The following is a 27,457-nucleotide window of genomic DNA, read 5'->3' as shown; positions in this document are numbered from 1 at the left end:
TCTGGAGGGCTGTGCTGCCATTGTAGAGCCAGAGATGCCGTCAGCTCAGCTCCCCTTCAGGGACGGGTCAGAACTGTGATTGTCAGAACTGCTCTGGTGTTTGGTTGGTTTTTACTGAGCTGGTCGTTTATTGCTGTTACAATTAGTGTAACTGAGTTAGTGTCCTGAGGTAGCAGAAAAGATGGGTAATAGAAGAAACCAAACTGCATTACGTTGTCTTAAGGTGGAGTCGGTGATAAGGTAGAAGTCACTATCAGAGGTTGATTGTTTCCTTACCACAAGAACACTGAATTTTAAAGGTTGCAGATCTTAAGAAGTGTTTAACTATGTTCTTAACTAATGTTTAACCATCAGGTTTTCTACTGAGAAGTAGTTTTTTTAAGGATTATTTATTTGTGCTGAAATGAGCATCGTGGTATATGTTAGCCACTAACTGAAGCTTGGAAAAAAAATTGCCTCAGATCCTTTGGGGTCTTTTTCATCATTCCAAAATGGGCCATGCCTGATGGTGTGTTATATTTTCACATTTTCCTTTATTGCTTTTAAATAAGCATTATTACAGTTGGAAAGTTACACCTGCAGGATTAAAAATAATTTATCAAGAAAACTCACAAATTTAATAATTCAGGAAAAATGAATCAGATTTATTCCATTCTGAGCAAAATCAAGGTGGTTTGTTTATTGCTTCTACTGTTTTGTTTTACCACCTATTTTGTTTGCTGTAATTAAAATAGTTGTTCATCTTCTATCTGTTGGTAAGTTGGAAAAGATGATGTTAATTCCGGTGTTTTGTCTGCTGGTTTGTGGGCTTGCTTCATTACTTGAAAGTAACCAGAAATGTATCACGGTGACCCCTTGTAACTGAAGTACCTCCAGGAAAGACAAAATCTTGTTTTTTTCATGTAAAATTATTTTCCGCAGACTGTCCTGGAAGCGTAGCGGCCCCACGGGGCTGGTTCTCGGTTCTGACCGCTCTGGCGGGGCTCGGGCCGGGCGAGCGGGAGCGCAGAGCCCTTCTGCTGCCTGAGGGCGGTCGGGACAGGAGAGCAGAGCCCTTCTGCTGCCTGAGGGTGCCGGGACAGGAGAGCAGAGCCCTTCTCCCGCTGCCTGAGGGTGCCGGGACAGGAGAGCAGAGCCCTTCTCCCGCTGCCTGAGGGCGGCACGGCCGGGAAAGGAGAGCAGAGCCCTTCTCCCGCTGCGTGAGGGCGGCACGGCCGGGAAAGGAGAGCAGAGCCCTTCTCCCGCTGCCTGAGGGCGGCGGGGCCGGAGGAGGAGAGCAGGGCCTTGTCCTGCTCCGCGTTCTCGCTGGCGGTGAGGAAGCTTCACCGGGCAGAGCGGACGCGGCGGGTTCTGTCGGGGGCGACTTTCGCCGCCCGCTTCCAGCGTTCTCCAGACCGCCAGGCACGGCGGGAGGCGGGCCCGGGGAGCGTCGCTGACGGGAAAGGGCCAGGCCGGCGTACCGGATACCTGCGGCGGTGAGGTAAAGGGACGGGGGAGTGCGGGGGAAAGATTTCCGCCCAAAAGGCGTGGGGGGCGGGGGAAATTTATAAAAAAAAAGTAAAACAGGAAAAGAGAACACACGACTCCGCCGGGACTCGAACCCGGAACCTTTGAATCCCTTCAACCCTCTAGAAGTCCAATGCGCTATCCATTGCGCCACGGAGCCACCTGTTGGAATCTTTGCACATTCTCCATAGAGCCTGCGCGCGCCTTCACGCATAAGCCCCCAATGCTTCGGCTTTTTTCCTTTTTTGTTTTAGTTTTCTTAACCATTACGAAGAGGGCCAGCCGTACGCGGTGCTGCGCAATCGAGTCTCGCGGCAGCCCCTGCGTGCTGCCTGAGCGCTGCCCACGGCCCGGGCGGGGCCCACGCTTCCTGTGCAGCGCTCGCCGAAGGGCTGCGTCCTCATTTGGTACGGAGGACCGACTTCATCGGTGATCAGTATGAAATATCTGTTGTCACTTTTCTCTAGCGTTTCCAGTATTGATCCTTATGCTCGAGGAATATAATTATAATCCACAATTGCCTTGTATTGAGGAACTCTTCCTCCAGATGTCTGTAAATGCGCAGTAGCGCCGCCCTCACGCGTAGATTCAGAAAGAGTTTTCCATAAAAGCTGTAATTCTAGTCTGAAACAAGTCTCCGATACTATTTTGTTAAAATCATGAATAGGCATAATATAAACCCCAAGAGGCAAGAGTGTGCGGTTATTCTTTCTTTCACCTCGCCCTCCAGGACATTGCAGGAGCCTGTGGCCTGCTGCTCGCGGAGGGCGCGCGGGGCTGCGGCACCGGCCCCCACAGAGCTCCGGGCAGCGAGGCCCGGGCGGTGAAACTGTGAGAATCTCGTGCTGCACTTTATCATAATTTAAAAGTACAGGTATCCGTAAGAGTGGAGAAAAGAGTGTAAATAAGCACACCCTAAAATCTGAGGAACAAGGAAGCTAATGACACCGATGGAAAATAAACTGACTGGGATACACACTCCCCGAGGTATTGCATCAAGGACTGAGATACGGAGTGCAATGAATAACCGAGGTGACTCAGGCGCTCCGGCAGTGTGTCCTGTGATTCCCAGGAGCCAGAGCTCTGGAGCTGCCTCATGACTGAATTGCTCGTGCAATGCTGCCCAGAAAAGGAGGTTGCTGGAAGGTTCAGCAGTTCCAGCAAGTACCAAACTGGAGGTACAACCTCCAAGCTAATAGACTTTTGTTGGGTCAGAACATTTGTAAACAAACCAAGAATCACTAAGCTGTACAAGATTCAGAGCGGGTCTGGTCAAATTTGCAAGCTGTGGGTCTTGCCACAATTGTTCTGTTATGGACAGAAATCTTCATAGTGCTCCTGGTAAAGGAATGCAAAAAATCTGGAAAATCTGACTCCTCAAAGCCCTATACAGCAGAAAAGAAACAGAAGTCTTGTTTTTAAGAACTGAGTTGATCTTCAAAATAATAATCTTAAATTTATGTTTGTGCAATTGAAATAAACCTCTTGTAAGTAACTAAGAATCACTGTAAACAAGTTGTAGTTTGTGGACACTTGAGCAAGAATGAAGGACTGTGACACTCACATGATTGTTACTTCCTCTCATATTTTCGTTGTGGATAGTTGGTTTATAAAGGTAGATAAAGGCTGGATCCATTCATGCAGGAGGACTGACTAGGTAAGCGTTTGGAGTTTTTCCAGAAATGTTTCAAAATATTCAAGTCGTTTTACTTTTTCTGTAAATGTAGTCCCGGTGCAAAGTCCACCTTTGCGTTTGCACAGCAGATGGAGCTGCTGCATGAGAAACAGGGCAGCTCACGGGTCATGAACTTAGGAAATGTGGCCATAGGCAAAAACGACTGATCTGATGAACCTTTGCTGGCACCTGGACCCAGATCAGTCCTTTGGACTTTCCCTCTTCTGGGACTGTCCAAAGTCCAATTCTGTTGCAAGCTGGCTTTCACTTCAGCTCCTCTTCAACTTTATGTTCTTTTTCAAGGAGCAGAAGTTACTAGGAATAGAGTTGGGCTGGGTTTAGTTACTGGCACTCAGAGAAGTTTAGCTGAGCTCAACGACATGCCATTTTGCTAATTTTTAATGGGAGGAGAAATTGAGGTAGAAATACCTTGACTCCACAAGTCAAGAAGTGCATCAATGGCAGGCAAAAAAATACTATCATCATATAGCAGTCTTCTATTGATTAAAATAATTCTAGACATTATTCACAAAATTGAAGTGATCTTTGGGAGATTTTTACAACATGGGTTTCAACATTAACTTCTGTTAATATACTTCAGTGCTATGTACTGTATATCCAATTACTTTTGGTAAGATTAGAGCCTTAAAATGTATTAAAATGAGAGTTTCCAAATTGCAGAGCTTCCACAGATGTTTGTGGGGAATACCACCACCTTCTTCTAAGAACAAGCGTAATTAATACACTTGTTGAAGGAGGGCAGAGAAGGCTCCCATGCACAGATTACCTAAATGGGACCCTTACACCATCTGTGCATTTCAGGGAGGATCATTACAACCCTACTGCTCTAATGATGCACTTGTGTATTGCAGCAAGAGAAAGCACTCTTCAAACTGGCAGGAAAAGATGCTGGGACGCACAAAGTCTGAGGATACTGGAAAGAACTCTTTCAGGGAGGGTTTCTTTTGGTAACTTACAATTTGATTTATTTTTTAAAATTTATTTTCTTAACATGAAGATAAATGCTCTGCATTGTAGATGCTTCTGCATCTCTGCCTTTTCCTCAGTGAAGGCTGTAACTGCCATGTGACTATCAGGGTATTGGAGAATTTGTTAGTCAGGCTGCCAGCAGGAAGGTGGTAAGAACTTCTTCCAATTCTCTTAGTTATGGTTGTTGTTGGACTAATGCATGTTTTGTCCTCTTGAATATGTTTGGGTAGACAGGAGAAATTCTCAAGAACAGTTGCCTTTTAGGAATTTGGGATCATGATCAAGATGTGTTATGTCAAATCATCTCTACAGGGGACTGATGTTAATTCTGTGTATTCTATTAACACATCAGGTGCTGCAAAGCCATTTACTTCAAGAGTACTCCCCAACAGTGCCAGACCTGAGCAGTCCTATGGCATCTCTGGGAGTACTGCAACAGGACGTTTGGAGAAGTCCCAGGTATAGTACTTTGAGATTATTAATATATTAATTTTGCTCTTCATCAAGTATGCAGGTTAAAAAAAGGAATTGGAATGTACAATTAAAAGGTAATGAACTTGAAACTATTTAAGCCCCCTTACCTTCTTCCACACTGTTTAGTTGCAGGGTTTGTTTTCTGTCCTTGCCCATATGCTCTGGGAACCATGTGTGGTGTTTAAGCAGTGGTGCAGTGCAGTCATCTGGTTCTGTGCAGGAATGTTTTGTAAGCCAAAACACTGGGTTAACTTCTGCTTTCATTTGAGTCATTCTGAATCTGAACTAACAAAACCAAACGGGATTTTTTTCAAAGCTATATCGATGTTAGCAAGAATATAATTTGGCCTGGAGTGCTTCACTTTTTGTAGTGGACAGAGTTGACACGATGCTCATGTCAACAGAGAAAACTGGTAATTTTTGCCAGCCTTTCTTTTGAATGTGTCCCTGGTTAATAAATCCAGGCCTTAAGTGATGTCATTTCTTTCAGAGGAAAAAAAAACTTTTACTCTGTATTGAATGATACATTTTCTGTTTAGGGATAGAAAGAGAAATGGCTGCAGACTCTTGTTTCTTTGATGAGGGACATTAGTATCATAGGATTCACTGCTCTTTAAATTTCCCAGAGTGTGGCATTAGTACTGTGTGGACTATTTTTCATGATAGTTAAAAGTCACAATGTCCTATCACTGTTTGGATCATCACTGGTGCTATATGTGTCCCTAAGGTTGGATTTGTGTAGTCCGTGCCATTTTTGGGAGGATCTTGCCAAGCATGTTCTAACAAGATGAAAATTACATTTGCTTTTCACCCAGTTATGAATATGAGTGACTGACTCAGTGTTCCATCTAATACTGAGTGATGTAATCACAGAAACAATTCTATTTTAGAATCGTGACCTTTTGTCACTATAGTAATTATAATTGCACAGGCTGAAAATCTAGCCCTGAGTTATAAATACACTCTTCTCCTGACCCCAACAAGTTTTTACTAAATCTGTTCAAATGTATGTTGATTTTTCATACTGGAAATTTTCAGAAGAATTATTTCTCTGTGGATTTTCAAACCAGTAAATGTGGATTGTGTTTTAAAGGTTTTATTGTAAATTTGCTTTACCTAATTGAATATTCACTTATTGTAACGGGATCAGAATTTATGAATTTGATTTTTGTAGCTAAGGTCATTGTGCAATATGAAGTAATGGACTGGATGGCAGAATTCCCAAATTCTAACCCTGGGTTTGTCTTGGCTCTCAGGCATGGCAAGGCAAGCCATTTACATTTTTTTGTAGGGTGATACCCAGCTGCAGGATTTTAGCTCCATAATATTTCTGTGGAATTGACAACTCTTCTATCGGTTCCCATAGCCTTTAACTGTTTGAGCACATTCTTCACCTTTCTCACTCCTATTCTTTTACTCCAAGTGTGAAGGAGGTGTGACTGACACCAGACCCTGCACAGGCACAGTTGTGCAGATAAGATGCTCAGCAGCTCTTGGTCCACACACACAGCGGACAGGGAAGATCATCAAGCACCTCTACTACAAAGGAGTTACCTGTGGGTTCTCTGTCTCCTTTGAACAAAAGGATGTCACTAAAAGGACATCACTAGGCCTCTTGCATCCCTGCATGCTATCTTCCAAAAGGGAAACAACTCTCTTCTAATTTCACTAGTTACAGAAAAATCACAGTGACTTCTTGTCAAAATGAGCATTCTCTTGTACACAGGTAGAAACCTGAAGTTATTTTTATAGTAAGAGAAGACCTTAGGGCTTTCCTCTGATATGATTACTACTACAGTGTAGATCAGGGGTGCACGGGAGCTGAGGAGCTAGCTGAGGAAAAAGAGCTGTGACAGAAGGTCAGCAGGCTTTGTACCATCGGGGAAAAAAGGAGAGATCAACAGAAATCAGATGGAGAGCATTGTTACTTTTGGCAAAAGAAGAGAAGGGTCCCTCTCTGCCTGCAGAAGTGCAATCACAGAACAAATGTGGTGCCCTGGGAAAGGATGAGGATGAACAAGGACCATTGGGGGAGGCATCAGAGCCAGCTGAACCTCAGCCAAACATCAACAAGAAGAGTGAAAAACAGCTGGTAAGTACTAGAGATTTCCATCTGTGGGGAATGGAAACATTTATCTGCTGCACTGATGTGATGTTTTGGGATGTTTGCTGAATGCCAGGATCCAGGATACTGCAAAGGGACTGTCAAGGCTTGTCTGGTCCTTAGACTTTTGCTCCTTGCTGAGCCTGCCTGGGCACCAAGGCCATACCAGGAGGGACAGTGAAGCTGTGGGACTGAGGGTGAGGGTTACAAGGAGCCTTCAGTGAACAGAAGGGGCTGGGATAGGAGACATCCTGAGGGAGGGTTACTGTAATCTAAAGAGAGTGATGATGCAGGATCAGTAAAGAGGTGTCCTTAAGATGGGGGAGGATCTCACTCTTCCTCTGCGAGAGCAGCAGAGCTGGGGCCTATCCTAAGTACCAGTACATAAATGCTTGCAATATGGAGAAAAGCAGAAGGAATTTGAAGTTTGTGCACAGTTGGAAAACTAAGATGTCATTAGAAATAGAATAGCAGTTACCTGAAATGTATAGTTTAGTTATTACTTTCTTAGTAATTTCTAACCTTTTAAAATTCAATTTGATGGTATCAAGTGGTTTTATAAAAGATTGATTGCAGAACTCCAGTTGTAGGTAGACTGACTCATGGTTTAGTAACTTGGTCAAATATGTATGCCTAGCAGAGCCAGCTCAGCTCTGACTTAACTATCTGGAGTTCTACTTCAATCTTCTTTTTCTTATTTTCCATCCATAAAATTGTATCATGAGTGTGATTATATAGTGCAGTTAGGCTATTACTTTCAGAACTGTAGATCGGCCAAATTTATTGCTAGTTGCAATAGACTATGCTCATTATTTGACCCAGATTTACCATCTTGTACTGGCCAGGTTAAAGTCTGGCTAATTAGTATTACAGCTGGAAGACTTAATTTACCATGTGTTGAAGATAATAGATGTATGAAAGGAAAGTGAAACCACCAAAGTTAGTTCATACACCAAGTACATTAAAATTTATTCTTGAGAATCTTTGTTAAAATGACTACCTAAATACACAGCTATATCTTACATCGGTATGCTCTAATATAGAATATTCATTTGATCGGTGCTTCAAGACTGACAAATGTAAAAAAAAATTCTTTGTATCTGTAAGCACAGTAAATTTGTTTTGGAAGTCATTTAGATGTTGTGTAAGGGGATGCCATGTTGCAATCTCACACTAAGCCCAAAAGCAGAACACCGAGCTCGGACTCTGCACTTTTGTAATCTATCAGTACAACTTTTTCTCTCTTTTAACAGCCGTAGTGGAAGCAAGTGATTTTTATAGCTGATCCTTGTATAGTCTTTGCTCCATATTCTCCTTCCAATTTTTGTCTCCAGTCATTGAACTTAATGCAACTTATCACCCAGCAGAAGTTACAGTATGAAGAAACAGAAAGCTGCACATCAAAGAGTCTTCTGTGCAGACAGAGCAGACAAAAGGCTTCTTTGTGGTGAATGTGCAGAGTTAGCTCTGCCACTCTAAGTCAGCAGTGAATTTTCTTCAATTCTAGCATTGAAATAAAAGAATGTCCTTTGTTCTTGTAGGAGGTTTACATTCATTTCCAAACTGCTGGCAGGCAGTAAGCATTGACCTAACAACACAAAAAGCTAATTTCCCGTGTTCAGAATTGTGGTATACTTTTATAGAGGTGTATCTTAGTTTATTCAAATTAGTAGTAGGCACCAGTCATTCCTGCAGTGAAGCAAAACAAGCAGTTTCCACAGTCAGTGATATCTGGAAATCATAGGAATCACTGCTAAAAAGACCCCTTATTTTTTGCCACACCCTCCATGGAGATAATGTATTGTTGTTGTTTGTTGTTGTTATTGCAATATATGACTGTAATTGATTTTGTAAATATCTGAGTTTGCAATCACTAGGCTTTGGAATCTAGGAAAATAGTGAATGAAATTAAAGAGCCAAAAGAAATGCCATCACAGCTCCCATCCAAAATTAGAGTTTAGGGTAGACATTCACACCAAGACAGAGAAGGGTCAGGGATATTTTAATCAGGTTTCAATACAAGTGACTTTTTTCCCATAAACTTGCTACAAAAGTATCACTTTTGTTAGTGCTGTGATGACAAGACATTTCTGTGTGTGACTGTAAAGGGGAATATGGCTTCTTAATTTACCTTCAAGGACTAAACTTATTCACAGGTAGTTTGGAAGGGAAATAGGCCCTTTCTGTATTTGGTATTAAATGCTATGTAATTGGTATTTGTTACATAGAGGCCTTGGGCTTTTTGACTGAAAGATTTGCATCTCGTTTGACAGCAGAGCAGTTATCTACTAGAGACAGTTGTGTGTTTTATATTAGTAATAAGAATGAGAAAGAGCGAAATAGCATTTGGTGGAAGTGTGAGAAATTGTATCTCTAGGCAGGCTGGACAAGTCACTTTAAGACTAGGTTAAAATTGAATAATGGAATCTGGTAGAAAAGTTACTTTAGAATCCTTAAAAGATCTGAGTGTAAGTGGAAAAAAAGAAGGGGCAAAGGGGAAACATAAAGACCTGGATTTTGGAGAATGAGAATAGTGTTGATGATGCTAATAAAACTTTGTTAATGGGTTGGCTTTGGGTAGAGATTTTTTCAGTGTCTTCACTTCTACAGTGCAGAATGGGTGTGGAGTGAGTGTGCAGCTAAAACATGGTAGAACATGATGAAATCAGTTCCCCAGGCTGTATTCATTTCCTTCTTCATACACTCAGCGATTCAGATTGTGTTGCTGTCTCTGTGCTGGTGAAGCTTGTATGACATACATCCGATGTGGGAATTTACACCTGGAGCCATATACAGTCTAACTTTAATATACCTACATAAATGGCAGAATCATTCATTTTCAGCTCATGAACTTTAACACTCCTGATGTGATACCTCTCTTCCTTTGGGTTATATCTAAAAGCAAATTAGTGACAACAAATTAGTGTTGATTTGCATCATGAGATATGGGTTTGTTATGGTCCCAGTAAGGAAGACAGACTATAAAGTATTGCTTAAAATACCATTTGTTGGGGCTAACACTGTAAAGGAAAAGGATCGTGTAGGTAGTTTTATTTCCTTCCAGATGCTGTGTTGTGTAGTATTGAACAGGTCTCAAATCAGAGCTCAGCACACTGGGCACATCCTGACATCCTGAAAGGACATCTGACATTTTGGTTCTTTGAGCGCTTGCAGGATTTCCTTTAAACTATCCTATTTCTCATGTCTACTGTCAAATTGAAATTCAATTCACTGAAGAACTGTTTGTCCCACTTTCAGATGAAGACAAGGGCACACAGGCAGTGTAATGAGCGGTGTGGAGTGCGAGCTACCTGTGGGCCCCTCTCCTGCAGCCGCGGGGGATGTGCCTGGGCCTCTCCTGCCATCACTAATTCCTGGTACAGGGATCTTCTGCCCAGCAGTACCCCGGGAGGAAACCATCTGTGCATAAAGAGCTGCAAAGTGGTGCAGTTACACATGCAGGTTTTGAGAGCACCAATGTTTGCAGCGCAGATACACAGCCTGGGGGGCTGGGGAGTGATCTGAACTGGAACTTTTAAGTAACTTCCTTAAAATCATCATCGTCAATAATAATAATAATAATAATAATAATCTGATGCTCAGAACAGATGAGTTTGCCTCTCCCTGTTACTCTGTTGAACTCTGGACTGATGGAGGATGTTTTGAGCTTGTGCATAGTCTTACATTAACATTAATTAATTCCTTTTGTTGGGGGCAGGGGGGTGGTGATGTTTGTATTTTCTTCTTTCTTCCAGTTTATAAGTAAACTTTTTAAAAATAAATTTTAGTAAGAAATATTTTTTTAAGAAGTAGCCTGCAAAACTCTCAGCTGAAAGCAGGAACTTTCATAATGGCTCATTGGCAATTGATGGCACATTTTTCACCTAGTAGAAAAGTAAAAATAATAATTAAAGTGTGAAAAAGTTTACTCAACACAGTTTTCAACTTGTCCTTGATTTAGGGGGAAAAAAGTCCAAGCTCACTGCTCAGTTATTCTGACTGTGATTCACCAGCTGCTGTCTCCTGGGCAGGTCTGGCTGCTGATTGGGCACAGAACTTCTCAAGGTGTGTCTTTTGTCAAGAAGCTTTTGCATTTTAAGAGCACACAGAGCCCATGATAGCCTCCTGCTATGGTAAGAACTGCTGTATGTCTATTTATTAACCTGTACACTCTTACTGTTAGAAACAGTGCTTGGTGGTTAGTAACAAATAATTACGTGTGTTAGCAGATGTTTCCAAATTAACTTTTTGTGGGTTTAAAATCTGGAAAGATTTTCATTTTGAATCTTAATTGTGACAGCTCTTGCTCAGTATGCTAGAAGTGATTTTTGAAATTCTAAATCAAAATAACTGTGAATATATAATAGTGAGGGGTATTGTCAAATCCAAAGAGAATTAGATTAAAATATTTTTGTAATGTTGTAATACTTTGAGAGAGAAATGTCTATAAGATTTTAAATGGTTTATATTTTTTTATAAAAATTTTGTGTGTCAGCTATTTGCAAGTTAAGTAATACAAGGAAACTTTCATGTTGCATTATGTTCAGGGCAATTTTATTTTTTCAGAGTTATGAATTGGCTTTATATTTTTTTGTGAATTTATCAATCTAAATTATTTGGAAAATAAAATTTATCTGATTTTCACGTATCTTTTCAGCTGACTTTTAAAAAGTAAGGGAGAATCCTGAGGGAAAATACAGGGATATATTAGAAACATTTTTTCTTTGTAATTGTTAGGTTTATGTCAGCTTTACTATCAAAGAAAAAGATGCAGTCACAGGGATTGAAAAGATTTGAAACGTGCTACATAGACAAGTTTGCATGTAAATGTCTGTGATCTAATCCTGTTGGAGGATGGCAGAAAAGGCTTAGGAAAACAGCAGCTGGAATACCCAGCAGTGAAATGTCTGCTCTCCTCCTTCACAGCAGCGCTGCTCAGAGCTCCGTGCACATGACTGTACTTGTTTCAGCTCTTGGAAAAATGTTGCAGTCATGGCACAAGCACCAGCTTCTTTGTGAGGGGTGATACACAGTAAGATGAGAGTTTCATTTTAATATTACATTCATAAAAAATTAATTTTAGGATAATACATAACTGAAAACAAAGAACCTTTTAAGGATAAATGATTTAAAGACATATTTAAGAAGTAACTCTTTCACCAAACTATCAAAACCACAAGGGTTTTGTAGACATTCAGACAGAAGTTTTTTGCTATTAAATGACATGGATTGGGTTCTAGTGCTTCAGCATATTTCTTGGTTTTAAAAGATTTTGTGCTTGACATTTTTGTGCATTAGTATAATAAGATTCTTTGTTTATGTACATGAGGAGAGTCTTCACAGTTAGTAAGGTAGAGTGGATTTTTCTCAGAATTTTAACTCTGAGCACCAGTCAACACAAGAGGGTGCCGAAATGCTGGTAAAATAGTGTTATATACATTATATACTTTTTCTAAACATGGTTGTTTTGATCTCTCCCAGCCTTTTCTTGTTTGCATATTCACCTCTGTGATACTGTAATATCAGAATACCCCTCCTTCTAGGTGTTCTTATAATGACACTAAAAACATTCTTCTCACCAGCAGCTGGCATCATCAAAGAAAGATTTTTCAGTATGCAAATAAACTTAGCTACAACAGCAATTTATATAATTTATGTCATGTTCTTGTCTTGCTTGTGCTGGCTTTAATTCTATGTGCAGGGGTCACATCTGATGTCTATTTCTGTATGCCATGCTATCAGCAAAGGAGGAAGATAGTAAAACTTTGGAATGCATTAATCATTCATGGGCTCTTGCTCATGGACCCTCATGATTATTAATTAATTAATTTAATCATTCCCTTGTTTATGTGATGTTTTTGTCTGGGCTGAAGTGAAGGATCCACTCGTGTCCTGCTCTTCAAGCTCATTTCCTCACAGTCTTCCAGCCAGTGTGCTGCAACATAAGAGGAACCAAAGTGCAAGTACTACTGATAGAGGCAGTTGCACTTTATGAGCTTAGAAATTTGATTTCAAGAAATCAGATGTCATGTCTGTTGCTTGCATGGCAAAATTATAAGATACTCTGAATTACATATTTTTAGGTGGGTTTGGCTTTCAAAAGATAAAGCATGCCATACCTCATAGTCCCTACTGCTGAGTCACCACACTGTATTTCTAGTGTTGGGTGTAGTTCGTCAACCAGCTAGAGAAAGGTACTTGTATCTGGCTAAAGAATACTCTCAGACAGCATTTGTCAGATTGGAGTCCAGGAAAATCACTCAGCAGTTTACAATGAATGCAATGGTGGATCCCATTAGTGAGTGTCTGCTGTGTGCATGTGCATTCAGTCAAGTGTTCATAAAAGAGCAAATGCTTCTTTCTGCCTTCCTCTTTGGTCACAGGCGTAATAAACTGAGTTCAAACAGCAAACTGCTAAATCTAAACATCTTGAAAACAGCCATTAATTTCATGTCTGTAACTTTTTCTGTGTGTCCCAGCAGCTGATTGCAATCACCAGTGCCAGTGTTTGGACACTCACATATCTGATTTGTTGCACTGAAGTTCCACATCTCAGTGCGTTATTGGTTCCTGCAGTAAATGGCACTCACAAATTGTGCAAGCATTGTGTAATCCTTTGCAGTGGGTTACATGATTTGAATTATAATTAGATGCCAGGCTAAGTACTCTTTTTTCATATAAAAGGGTTTCTGAAAAAAAAATCTAGTCACTGTTGGAGTCTTTTCTGTATATTTTTAATGAAAGGCCTGCCATTTTATTTGATGGAGTAGAGTCTTCAGATTAGTGCTGCTTTCTTAACTGTGTCTAATCTCATTTGATTTAAGCATCATGGAAAAATAAAAAAAAAATCAAAGTAGCATAGGTTTGTTTTCAAGTCAAGGGGGTTAGCAAATCAGCAAACATCAGTTCATCATGTTTAATTAGCTAGCAGGAGTTTTCTGAAACCATTAAACAGGATCTTAAACAAATTGGATGTAGGCTTATAGTGAAGTTCTGGTGTGGAATCTGAAAACTTTAAATCTGATTCTGTTTTCCTTTATACAGAAATTACAAACCAGTTTGTCTATATAGTTTTAGTATATCCTTCAATAATGTGAAGCATTTCTTTTAGTCCCCTTCCATCAACCTATGCAGTTGAAAAGATTAATATTAGTCTCCATCATTGGATCATTTGCAAGAACTAAAAGAGCATAAACAACCCAGAAATTCCTTTACATATCAATATATCAAATGCAAATACATGAACTGTGCACTGTTAGAGCAGTGACCTTCAACCAGACTCTAAGTGAAGAATTTCTGTTTTCAAGGCTTCTCATTCTTGCTGAGTATTTTCCTGGCATAATGTATGGATCTTTTGTGGTGTGCTGTTTACCAGAGAATGAATGGAGGCCCTCTGGCTCATTTATCCTACTGTCTCACTTGGGATTTGAACTATTTTGCTAGAAAAGAATGTCTAGTGCTCTCACTTTCAACTCTAATCCCCCCATCATTAAGCTTGCTGTAGCAGTTCCCTGTTGCATAACTATTTAACTATTTTCTCAGCTATAGAGCCTAGTGATGGTTTTGAAGAGTAGCTAAGATTTAGAGGATATTGTGTGCTTGTGCTATTGAAGCTCTCCATCATAAACATGTTATATCTTAGAATGAGAAAAAATACCTCTATTTTGACCAATTTTATTTCACTTCCTCCATACACGTTCTTTTTTCAGTTTGGTTTGTCTCTTTTTGTATTGTCCTTGTCTCAAATAGTTGAAATTACGGCCAGCTGAAACCTTGTCCTAACACTGACATAAAAGCTGCAGTAGACTGAAAAGCAGTCTGGGGTTGGGTTTATTGGGGCATGGGGAGTTTATTGTTTAGGGTTTTTTTAACAAAAAAAAACCCCAACAACCTCACTTTGTATGCAGACAGATACCATTTAAGAAGAAAAATACTATTATTAAATATTTCTGCCTTGCTATCCAAGTTAAGGAAATTATTACTTACTATAAGGTAGTTTGGGATTTTTTCATACAATTCCCCAATATTAGTGTTTCTTTCTTGCCCTCAATCACAATTTCTCAGAATATTAACAATCTTTTTCAAATTGCATACTTCTGCCGTTAACTTTCCCTTAAGACTTGCCAAAATAAAGCTATTAAAAAGATGCCTTGAGGACGGCATTACTTTACAGGAATTCAGTCAGAAGACAACATACCAACTGATGCAATTCAACTGTGGAATTTTTTTAATTAATGGGGAGAAAAATTACGTATTTAGAAAATAGAAACCTATTATATAGGCAACTCTTGATCTACTTCTAGAGCTATTAACATGTTTACAGACTCTTCCACTAGTGAAACTGCACTATTGCTCATGTAACAGTAGGGAAAAGAAACAAACAAGGAAAATTTTAGTCATTCTCACATGTCAGCTTTTTCTCTAATCATGTTTTACTGCAGGCTTTCAGCTATTTATTTTGGTCTGTATTAGACTCCTGTTCTTTATTCTCTACTCTCCCTATTTACTTCAGCTTAAAATTTTCTTGATGTCTTTTCAACTGACTGGTTTTAGCTACTGCTTTTCTTCCTCTTTATTACATCTCACATTTATCTGTCTATGTCTTTCGTATTAATACCAAGTTTACTTCTAGTTTTGAAAATACTATTAGAAGGATTCTCTAGAGGTGGAGTCAATGAAACTTGAAGAGGAAAAGGGAAATTTAAAGGACAAAATAGCTCGAGAAGAAGGATAAAATAGAGTTGTTTATTTATACCAAGAGAGAGAAGGACTTCATAAAAACTGCAATAAAATTTTAAAATATCAGAATTAGCAAAACTCGTTTAGGAAATTAATCATATTACTTTGCTCATGAAGTTTGAGGACCATCAATAAGTGAAATGCTCTTGACAGGTGTTTCACACTTTTCCATGGACAAGTTCTGTACACCCATGCCCAGCCATGTCATTAGAACTGAGAGCAGAAAATTTCCACACAATGTTAAGTATCTATGGAAATATTGCTTTCTATTATAGCTTAAAGTGCTTGAGAGACTTTAATATAGTTCTCTCAACTGTACACTTTAGCACAATGACTACTGTGTTACAGACCTGTGCACTTCCTTAATCAAATTTCTAGATTTATCAGAGTGACTTTTAAAATTAACATAGGTACTTGTGCTAATAAACTGCAGCTTTTACACTGCAATGCTATCAGTCTTGAAACTTGCTTACCCTCCTGTTCCAGCAGAGTTCAGATTCTCTTCCTGCAGCAAGCCTGTATTATTTTTGCATGCAGATATACTTTTGTATCATAAACACTTAGAATATCTTTGAAAGAGCTGAGGCATTACATGAAAGGAAATATATCAAAGCAGAGCTGGTGTTACCACTGCAGAGAGTTGTAACTGAGCTTTGTCTTTTGCTCTTCTAATGTAATACATAAAGCTTTAGACAGATGGCAGAGGAAATGTTTGATAAGTTAAACTCCAATGCTTAAAAGCACTGAAGCTCTCCTTTCAGTTTGCACGATACACTGTAAAATTTTTGCTGAGTTTATTTGGTAATTGCAGGATTACAGCAAACACAGCCAGAGTGAGTACAGGCAGAAGCCCAGGGCTTCAGCTGCAATGCATTAGGATTTGAACCCAAAGGTACACCTGTGATATTGCTGCAAAGTGAGGGCTGGGCTGGAGCAATGGGCTTTGCTCTGACCCTCAGCTGAGCACGTGAGAACCAAAGTTCTGCTGGAAGGTGTCCCACAGTGCAGCGTATGGATCACCCTGCCTCTGCATAACAGCATAACTCGTGCTGTTATGGGAGCAGATTGCTACAGAGGCTGGAGAGCTTCTGAGGAAGGGGTCAGTGCACAGCACCGTGTCAGTAGGAGCTTGTCATGAGGAGTGCTGCTGAAGAGAGGTCAGCAGGTAAGGAAAGCTCAGTGGTGATGACTGAGAAATCAATAGAATCCAGCCTGCATTTAAGGATGGTTGATGGCTTGAATGCTGTAACACTGCATTACAGAGTAGGAGGGAAACAGGAAGGGACTGGAAAGAAATCCTTTGTTTTATCTGCAGAAATACTAATAAAAAGGGGATGTGGACGGATTTGGTAAGGAATTAAGCTTGCTACCACAAAATTAATCAAAAATACTCTGAACAAATTTGAATTGGCATGGCAAGTTTAGACTGGCTCAGCATTTTGTTTCATCTACCTGTGGTGCTTTTTATCTGTCTCTAGTACTCCTGGCACTGCCTAAACCATATCTTCAAAGGGAAAGGAAGCAGTTCTTTGTTTATGAGACTTGCCCCGCATTTACAAAAATATGACTGGTAGCATTTTTGCTTGTAAGCTCAGATGATTCAAAGAAATTCCTGACTTGCTGCTAGTGTTTTCTCCAACTGGAACCCAAGTATTTTAACATTTAAACTTGTTAGCTGTTTGGGTCCAAAGGTGTACTACAAACCAAGTTATTGCTTTTTGCATATACAATCACTTGTAAGTAAAGGATCTGTCTGACTCTTACAGACAGATTGACTTACTAAGAAAGTTGAGGTTATGACCCATCTTACCCTTTATGGCTGAGCTCTCCATAAAGCAGCTTCCAATGTGTTACAATTTTTAGCCCAACTTTTAGTGATACTCAGCCATTTTTTTATTGCTGGTTGTCTTGTAACTTGCAAGTTATGTAGTATCATAGTGTAGTTCCAGCCCTAACTGCCATGTATACAAGGACATTCAGTTTAGAAAACATCAATCCGAAATTAAAACAGAATTTATATTAAAACTTCATTTGTTCCAGCTTTGTGCCCAGTGCCTTACAGAATCATTCTCATTGAATACAATAGTTTATTTCATCTTGACTATCTTAAAGGTCTTTTCCAACCAAATGATTCTATGATTGTTGATCATCTTCAGGAAATGCAGTATTTTTCTTTTCCTTTTAAATTATGGGTTGACAAAAAAGCAACAAATCAGCAAGTGATTTTAGTTTCTGAGGGTGTTGAATTTACAAGTTTTTTACAAATTTTTTATTTAAAAGTTATTTTTTTAAAATTACTTATCATGCAGCTTTTTGAATCTGGAGGTAGCAACTAGTAGGTTATGTTCTGCTCCTAACCCCTAAGCAGTTCTTGTCACTTTGTTGTAAAATAAAAGTCAACAAAAATGAGTGCATAAATAGATAGGAAAATGTACCAGGCAGTTTGTGGTTTGGAGTAGCAGACTAATGAGGAGTGAGAGGCAAAGAGTAGGAAGGAGAAGACAAATCCTGTTAACTACACAGTTCAGGAGTTTAGAGCAGCCAAGCAGTAAGAATATACATACACAAGAGCAAAGGTAGATTGCAGAGTAAAAAGGCTCAGGACTACTAAGCTCTTGCTGAAAAGGAGAAACCAAGCTCAGATAAACTGAACTTTTTGTTCTAATCCATTTCAATGCAAAGTCAGCTTGGTTTGATCAAACTCTATTTATCAGTGTCCTAAGCTAAGAAGATTGACTTAGCACTGGGGTGTGTGAGAAGTGCAACCATAGTCCTTCCTTTTGTAACACTGCAGAAACTGCCTTGTGGGTGCAGAACGAAGCACAGCTTGAGAGCACATTTGTCTGTCGGTCATGACTTAGCAAATGCACCAGTGATGTATTTTGTTGTTATTTCTGCTGCCAGTTTGATTCTTATCACAAGTCAATTTTGGTAGATTAGACAGCACTCAAATCCTGGAGTTAATTAGTCATGTGAATATCTCCACCTTTTTAAAAAAAAGTGTCATCTGTAGAACACAAATTTGTAGAGTTTCTTGAAAGAAAGACCCAAGTTAACCATAGAGTTTCAAACACCAGAAGGCAAATAAAAAGAATATTAAAAAATAATAATAATTGTGGAGCTTTCTCAGAAGTTCTGTGTCTCTGAGCAGCCTTATTAAAAAAATATGGCAGTCCTAGTATTTCCTTCCTATTCTGGTGGGCAGTAGAGCTGAAGAGGAATGTATTAAATGATAAAATATTATAGAAACCTATTGCAGTAACTAGTAGTTATAGAACTTGAGACAGGCCATGGTCCTGACTCTGCACATTTTTTAAAAAAACACACACAGTGCAGGGACACAATCTTGTGTTTTCAGCAAAATAGGACCATTTCATGTATCCAGTTTAGCATCTGACCACACAAATGGTAGACTTGGTGCAATGGAGGTGAGGAACTTCTGAGCTGATATGGCTGAAGTTGGATCAGTCCACAGTAAAATTTTAGCATAGAATCACAGATGTAAACTCCTTTTTTTTTCATCCCCTCTCCTCACAGAGAGCTTAGCATGGTAGCAGTAATCAGATTTCTGATTATATGGCATATGTATTTACAGTCTGTTACTGTTGGGTGCATTATAGGCTCTGGCTGTTCAAGCTGAGAAGCAGCTGTGGAGTCTTTTCAACAGTGAATACTGGCTCAGTTTCAGCACTGAACTAACACACTGCTTGAGCAGGTAGGATGAACTCCCATCTAGCTACAAAAGACCACACAGAAAGAGGAAAGATTTACTAGACTCTAGTGACCAACACTTTAAGTGTTTGATTATCTTAGTTCTATTTATTCATTTGAGTCTGGTCACAAATGTTGTTACAATTAGCTGTAGCCTTCAAAAGATCTGCTAAGTTGCTTGTACTGAATGTATTTGGAGATTTGTACTACTATTTTCTGATGATGTGCTAGGTTCATTAATACTTGATCACCTGATTGTTGTCATATCACCTGCATTAAGCACAAATATTTGCCATTTCTGGGAATCAAAAAACATACACAGCACATTCACTTTAACTCTAGACTAGTGGCAGGAGAATGTACAATGACTAATCTGGCTGCAGAGATAGAGTTAGGGAATTGCCCATACACTGGGTCAAGTATTGTTAAAATCTGCAAGAGCAGTGACACTTTCAAAATTCTTTGAACTAATTTGTACTAGTGGAGCAGCTTTGTGCCACATCTGCATTCCATGTGCAATGCAAGAACATTTGCATGAATTGGACCAAAAGTCTCTTCCTAGGACAAACTTTTGCTTATACAAGTGTGTTGTGAGAACATAAGTATACAAGCATATTTACTACCCCAGCATGTCACCACAGATGTTAGTAATTCATCCTGTAAGAATTTTCAGAGATCTTGGTTGTGTCTGTCTTTGTTTTAAATAATTTTTTATTTGTTATTTTATCTCCATAGACCATCTTTTAAACTCATTTATCCTTTTGCTACCCTGGACATGAGTGTTATTATGTTCCTCATTGAATAAGATTGTGTGAAAAACTGCTGCATCTGTTTTAGAACTTTGGCTTAATAATTTAAAATATGTTGATGTTCTGAAATGGAGGAAGTTATACTCCTGTATGTAAGGCAAATAAATGAAGGGTGGTTAGTCTATGCCTTCCATAAACACTACATAAAGAATGATGAACCACTGTCTTAGTTGTTTCTTGCAAGCTGGTGGTGATAAGTACTGACATCCCACCAACTGAAAATACCTGATTCGAAGTCTGGCATGAAGTAGCTTGATGTCTGTGGCATTTCTGTGAGCTGTCTGGCATGAAAATCTGCTGTGTGGTTGCTGAGTTACTGAGTCAGAATGTATTTAGCTCCTGATTGGTACTTTGTAGACTATTTATCTTTACACAAACATTGGCCAGAACAGCATATACAAGTTGAGTAATGTTTTGTATTTGTTTCTCTGTAGTCAGAGATTTGCTAAAGGTTGGATTGACATAAAAATCCACGTTAGAAGTATCCCTTCAGTCCCTAGATAGCCAACAGTATTTATGCTAATAGTTTCTTTTCAAAGAATCCAATATCATTATATCCTTCACAACAATTTCTCAAAATTTCACCAAATATATTTTGGACTTAAAACAATTTGAACAAGGAAACAGGAAGCAAATCAGGGACTAAAATAAATGAATTAGAGTACTGATAGCCTGTTCAGCACATTACGTGACACTGCATATTCCTAATAGCTCTGTCTGCTCTGAGCTATTCTGGCAAAACCACTCCTCTAGGTTCAGCATGTGTAATGTCTGTGACAGTCTGAGCCTTGGAGATGGAATTGGGTGAACAGAGTAGTCTATTCAGATAAGCGTAGGGGACTCATTCACATGGAAATCATTCTGGCATGGTTGAAACAAAGTATGAGTGAAAGAGGAAACAAAAAGGAGCCACAGCGAGCTGCACTCCCAGCACCAGTAAATCAGCAGAGCTTCATTGTTCACCATAAATGTAAGTTACTTTACATCACATCAGTCTCACCCGCCGTTTTAAGGGATGGTGGTGACACATAGTCCTACAGTAAAAGATTGGTTTGGATTGATTTGAAACCTGATTCTCAGCTATGTGTAGAAACTATGTTATACCAGTGTAACAGCAAGCTTTAAAGTGAAATGATTTTCACCTTCCTTAAAAGCCTTTAAATATAGTTTTTCTATAGTACTGAAAAGTTGGATGAGACTAGCTTAATTCAGTAAAGGGTAGAAAAAGTGCAGAGCTAGCTAGTACCAGCAAAACCTAGCATGATACCTAGGAAATCTGTATTTTTCTAAATTTTGTTGTGTCAGATGTGCTTCCACTAGGAGGAGTTGTCATCATATCCTTACCCTATAACATTATCAGACTTTTGCTTTAATTTAACTCATTTGATGAAAATGTGATCCTTCACAATGTAACTGTAAGTTACAATCTATAAATTTCACCTATGTCTACCTAGCTTGTAGTACACAAACTGCTAATTGGTAGCAACATAAATTGCTAAAAAGAAGCTTATGGTATCCTACAAGCAAACTTATGTTTGTGATTTGCATTGTGGCAAAAATTCAATGTATTTCTTGGAGATTGCAATTCACTTTCAGTTTCAAGTTTTCCACAGAACTTCGAGAATTTCAGATTTTTAAATTATGTTTTAATAGTCACAGTTAGGGGAAAAGCTTGAATTTAAGTGCTTGTTTTGATCTGTTTGCAAATGAAGCGGCATATTTCCAAAATAGTGGTATATTTGGTAGTACACCATTTTGCCTTGGTTTTGCTACTGTTTTCCTGTACTCATCTCTTTTCAACAACTCATGAAATATGATTCTAGTAAAATGTGTGGTTTTGTCACTTTTCAGTGATTTAGCTTCTGCATAGACTCCCATGGGATTAAGAGATAGAAACCTTAATCAAGCCTGTCCTTTCATTAAGAGAGAAAGGAACTGTTTAAGAATGCATCAACTTGGTATGCTTAAAAGACTTTCAGATTGTTCTAGAGAAAAAAAAACCCAGATTTTAAACCTCCTGGGTATTACAAACCAGAACTGAAAATTTCTGTGCAGCTTTATCATTTTTCCTGTTCAAGGGCCCTGATTTTTGCACTGAATCAAAGAACTACAGTGACTTAGAGTGCTGCCACTCCCTAGAGAATTGCCAGTCTTCTTACTGTTGTTGTTTCCAGAACACAGTTGGCCAAAGTAAGGAAGTCTGTGCCTCACTTGAGTTATTTTGCAGTCCAGGATACATTAAAGGGTTTATGTTTGCATGCAGACTCTGTTCTGGATGGCAGAGGAGTCCATAACCCGTACCAGGATTTGACTGGATGCTCACTGTCTCAATTTTTCACTTCTGCTGTATAAGCAGCTCTTTCTCATTGCTTGCTTTGTGGCAGCACAAGCTTGCTTTTTGGATGTACAGTGAAGGAAAAAAGACACCTGAATTGACTTGAAATAACAGTCCCTTCTTCTGGGTAATCTTCTCAACCAGGTCAAGTCTCTCTCACATCCTTTTTTGTGGTTTTCTTGTGTATTTTCTACATGTTATAACAGGGGTTTCTCAGAGGTACTACTTTGATAATTTTATTTCTTTTTTTCATTTTGTTAAACCATCATCATTGTAAAAACATAAGCCTTTTTTACCTTATGTTCTTATGCTTTTTCCCTCTTCACCCTTGATGCCCTGTGCACGAGGTTTCTACATAAGTCACATTCCCATCTATGAAACTTTCTTACTTAAGTAGTTCTTCCCCTTTAAGATGTTCTTCATGTAAGTCTAGAGTTGGAATTTGATTGTACTAATTATTACATAAGTAATTGTCACCTGTTATTGCTTTTAATGCAGAGTTAACCAAAACTTCAAGGTTTTGCATATTATTCCTATCTGAAAAAAAAAAAAAAATTGAGATAATTTACTTGTGATGTCATCCAGTTTATGTGCAATGTACCAAGCTCTGTTCTTGTGAATACAGAGAGGAGGGGATTTTTGGTCCTAGTTTCTAACTCCTTTTAGCTACAGTCCTTGGCCCAATAAGTGCTTTCTCTGGTGATTAGTGCACAGAACCAGTATTTGTTTGATCAGTGTCTGTCACTTTGATTCTACTGGTGGATTGCTTTTCAGGTATTTCTGCTGCTTCTGTCTCTTGCCCCATCTTGCAGGTGCCCTTCCCTTTTTGCTAGCAGAAAAGATGGACTTGGCTTTATAACAGACTGCAGTAAGTGCATTACTGGCCTATAGCTTTATCAGGTTAGGAGAACCTTGTCCAGTTCTTAACTCCAAAATTTATTTAAGGCAGCAGGCTAGAACAAGTGTCATGGAACTTATGGCAAATTACCATTACCATAGAAACAAATCTCAGAGAAGAAGGTTACTTTTCTCACTAAAATGTTAACACTTCTGTGGAGATTAAGTGAGTTTTGGGGTCATTGACTGATACCTTTTGGCTTTCCCACTCTGCCTTTAGTATTCCTTTTACAAAACAGTTATCTTTTGAGATTTTTCCAAAATACACAGATTTACTGTCTTAAATTATAAATCTGTGTATTTTCAAAAATTAACTGCACTACTCACAACACATCTTACACTTGGCAATTTGTTTAAAGAAGAGAGAGGAGAAATAGAATTATGACCTGGTCTGCAAAAGAAGAGGTCATTTTTTTTGTATTATGGTGGTAAGATCACTGAGATTTGACATCACAAGGTTCACAACCACTACCAATTTTTTTAGTTTTTCATGGTACAGCATTCAGAAACTGGGACTCAAACGGCAGAAACTTTCTGCCTCTTGAACATGCATTATAATACAACATTCCTGAATTAATTGCTCAGTTAAGCACAAATAGTTGTGATCAGCAAAGGGGGCAGACCTTTGGTCACTGTTATGACTCAGTGCCACAACACAGGACCTGAGGTGTACATGATGTTGCATGGAAAGGTCAGATATATTGAGGCTGCAATTTAAAGGGTTTGTTGAATTTGTTAATGACAGAAGAAGATAAAGGTACATCTGAAGTGGAAGTCTGTCTGAATCTATCTGAAAACAGAACTGATGGGCCTTTCATTCAAGTTAGGAAAGCATGCCAAGTTCAAGTGATTAAAAACCTTAAGAAAACTTACTTGGGCAAGTGTCCAATAAATCAATTTATACTAATAAATTATTTTGTCACAGCAGGAGGCTAGTTTTAATTTGGAAGTACAATCCAAGTCAATTTTGCTGAAATAGAAAAGGCACAATAAGGGAAATTACTTTCCAGATGAGATGAAATTGCTGGCTCTGCTGACTCACATGAGTAATTTTGTTGGGGACAGGATTATACCATGATATGTGGCTGATCCTTGTCATGTTACTGCCTGAATCCCAAAGGGAGACTAAAAAAGAAGCATGAATTACTGTGCCTGAAATACTTACTCTAATCACACAGTGATTTGGAGTTACTCAGTCGTGGTGCCTTTGTCATACACACTTTTTTAAAATTACAGTGATGCTAATTTGACAAAGCCATAGCTGAAGTAAGAATCCAATATTACATATTACCTTGTGTTTGCAGTATAACAAGCCAATGTCAGCAGCAGCATCTTATAATGGTTCTGGGATACTGTGATAGAGGAAAGAAGCAATGATTTATCAGTCTTGTAAAGCATTGTAGTGTGAACAATTGGATTTAAAAGCTACATATAAAACAACTTTCTCTGTGTCCTTGCATCACGTATGCCCCAATATGCATGACTGCAACTGTGAGAGAGAATGCAGGAAAGCACTCTGAAAGTAAAAGCTCAGCTCACTAGATCAGAGAGCCATGCTGGGAATCTCCCATTATTACTCATTTCATAACTTTTTAGCAGTAACTTGATTTCATAAAAGCCTCTGAACAGGTGGTGTTCGGAAATAGAATGATACAAACCTAAGTGGGATTTAAATTGTTTATGTGAAAACCCCTGAAATGGTATAAATTATGTGGATAGTTCTGCAAGACCTTCCATGTAAGGAGTCCAGAATAACTTCACTCTTGAGCTTAAGTAGCAACAGAAGTCTAACTGAATAAATAGAATCAAGTCATGTAGCCTTAGTGGTTCTGTTCCAAGAATCTTGTGACCTGACTAAACCTTTATGATCTCTTTTTGCAGGTCCTTAGATGTACAGGAACTGACAGATAAACAGAACAGAGATCTTGTATTTCTCTGCAATACGTGCTGTCATTTTTATTTTTCTTCCCTTCCTTTCCCTGGAAAGGAAGGATATTAATTTCTTAGTAGGGGAAAAAAAATGTGCCCAAAATCTGCCACACACTTTGCCAGTGTGTTCATAATCATATTTTGCATCTTAAAAAATGTTGGCATTGCCTGCCTTAAGGAAAATTAATCCTGTTTTCAGAGATAAAAATAAATAGTGTAAAAGTAGAAAAATAGGAAACTCCCTCTGCCTACAACCACATCTCATAATGATATATTTAGTGGGTTTTACAATTTGTTTTGCAATTCCATTTTACTCCTAACCTTGATCAGGCTATGGATATATCTTGAGTCCTGACCACTAGGCTGTACCCTGCATCCAATGAACAGTGTCATATTGGTTAAATAAGAGTTGTTTGAGTTTATTCACCAAAACTACCATTAGCAGAAAGACCAGAAAGGCAATTATTTACCTTGTGAGAAAAAGGGCATTTTTTTCTCCTTCAGCTGTAGGAACAAGTTTTTCATTAAAACAAAAAGGATACGTCTACCAAGGTGGTAGCAAATACTTAATAGCATGTAAAAGTGTGCCATAAATAATCCCATTCAAAAGTGTAATTGCAGTATATTTGAAAGCAATTCCTCTTGTATTTCTTGTTGTCATACAAGGGTAACAACATTTTCTGCTTGAATTTTGTTTTGTATGGGGGTTTGGATGACAGGGGTATTAGTATTTTGGTTTGCATTTATTTGTTGGTTTGGGGTTTTTTGGTATAAATTAATAGCAGAGAAAATGCAGCTGTCCAAGCAAGATTATCACTGTTTATCACTGTACTGTTAAAGAGAAGATTGCTCTGTGGAAATTCTGGGATTCCTTTCATTCTTAGTGCAGAATTTCTCTTTGTTCTGGGATGATAAGAGTGATGACTTTCCAGCAATTACTGTAGATTTTTTTACTTGTCATGTACCAATATGGAAGCCTAAGTATTCACAATTAAATAAAAAAATTTGTAGTCTTAAAAATATATTCTTAGTGAAATTATTAAACAGTTGTGAAAACAAGCTCCTTTATGACAACAAATTTGAAGCCTCTTACTTTAAAATGTATGAACCAGAAAAGAGGTGTTTGTTCCTGGTTTTATTTATGTTTTAGTCAACTAGATGTGTTTTTCCTTTTATCTCTCTGAGAATCATATGCCCTTCGTGCTGACCATCTTGCAATCTGAAAGTACCTGTTTAAAGCAAGCCATAAATGAAGGATGTCAGTGGCTGAGCTTGTCCTCTCCTCATGTAAGAATGTTCTCTGTGGCTTTAACATTCCTCAACGAAATTCTTTTGTGCTGTGTCAATTGAACGTGGAGATTTTCTGGTCAATGTTACTCCACAAGATACTCTTAGCTACTGAAATGCCACAGTTCTTTAGATGTATACTCATCATCCATAGTCTGCAGTATTTTCACAATAATGAAAAATATGCAATAAAGCAGATAGCAGAGTATTCTAAAGGACAACAGAGGGATTTCACAATGTGACTTGCAAATTAGCAGGTTTGTTCTTTAACAGACTATGAAGTGACAAATTCCAGAATTACAACTTCCACAGTGTAACTGTGTATGTGTATCTGAAGTGCAACCATTTTGACTTTCTTCCAAGGTTGAGCACTGAGGCAAAATTCACAGAGGCTTCCAAAACACTGCCTGGTCCAAAACATTTTGTATATTACTAACACTTGCTGTTCTAACTGAAATACTTTAAACATTTCTAGGATTGTATTGTCCACTGACACAAATAATACTGCTACTGTGGCCTACCTTTCTGCAGAACAGTATTTTTAGGTTTGCAGTTTCTATTTAAAAAAAAAAAAAAAAAAAAAAAAAAAAAAGGCATCAAAGTTTTCTAGTGTTCCAAGAGTTATGAAAATACTAAATGGCTTTCCCCATCTCTCATAAAGCAACACTGACTCTTTGCTGACCGTAACATGTCAGCCTTTGGGGCAGCTTCTTGTGTGTTCAGAGTAGGCAGATGTATTAGAACATGTGGTTTGTAGCTGAAAAGTCATAATTACAGTTGGTTTATCCAAAACTAATGAGCAACTACTTCTTCCGAAGTATAGATGAGAGAAAGATCTTCAACTAAAAATAAAATAACAAAATTATAAAATTAAATGCACTAGATATCTGAACATGAGAATTTCAGAAGACAAAAAATGTTCAGACCACAAGTTACAGATTTAGAATTGGGCATCCTTGAATTGATTTAAGCTGTGCTCAAACTTGCACATAGATGTGTCT

The 27,457-nt window shown here is 38.6% G+C and overlaps 1 protein-coding gene and 1 non-coding gene across 2 annotated transcripts; both read right to left on the bottom strand.

The window, feature by feature from the left end:
- Positions 1 to 599: 599 nt before the first annotated feature.
- On the bottom strand, positions 600 to 3,564 carry LOC134555676 (basic proline-rich protein-like). The gene is made up of 2 exons (XM_063407532.1): positions 1,108 to 3,564; positions 600 to 1,023 (listed from the first exon to the last, which is right to left on the bottom strand). The coding sequence occupies exons 1-2, from the start codon at positions 1,718 to 1,720 to the stop codon at positions 899 to 901; spliced, it is 738 nt and encodes a 245-aa protein (XP_063263602.1). The 5' UTR covers positions 1,721 to 3,564; the 3' UTR covers positions 600 to 898.
- TRNAR-UCU (transfer RNA arginine (anticodon UCU)) lies at positions 1,581 to 1,666 on the bottom strand. The gene is given in 2 exon segments: positions 1,581 to 1,616; positions 1,630 to 1,666. It is a non-coding gene; the product is annotated as a tRNA-Arg (tRNA).
- Positions 3,565 to 27,457: the final 23,893 nt, after the last annotated feature.

This window comes from Prinia subflava, chromosome 10 (assembly GCF_021018805.1).
Source record: "Prinia subflava isolate CZ2003 ecotype Zambia chromosome 10, Cam_Psub_1.2, whole genome shotgun sequence".
In the NCBI taxonomy this organism is placed as follows: Eukaryota; Metazoa; Chordata; class Aves; order Passeriformes; family Cisticolidae; genus Prinia; species Prinia subflava.
The sequence above is the reverse complement of the archived record's forward strand: the minus strand, read 5'-3'. Positions and strand labels throughout refer to the sequence as shown.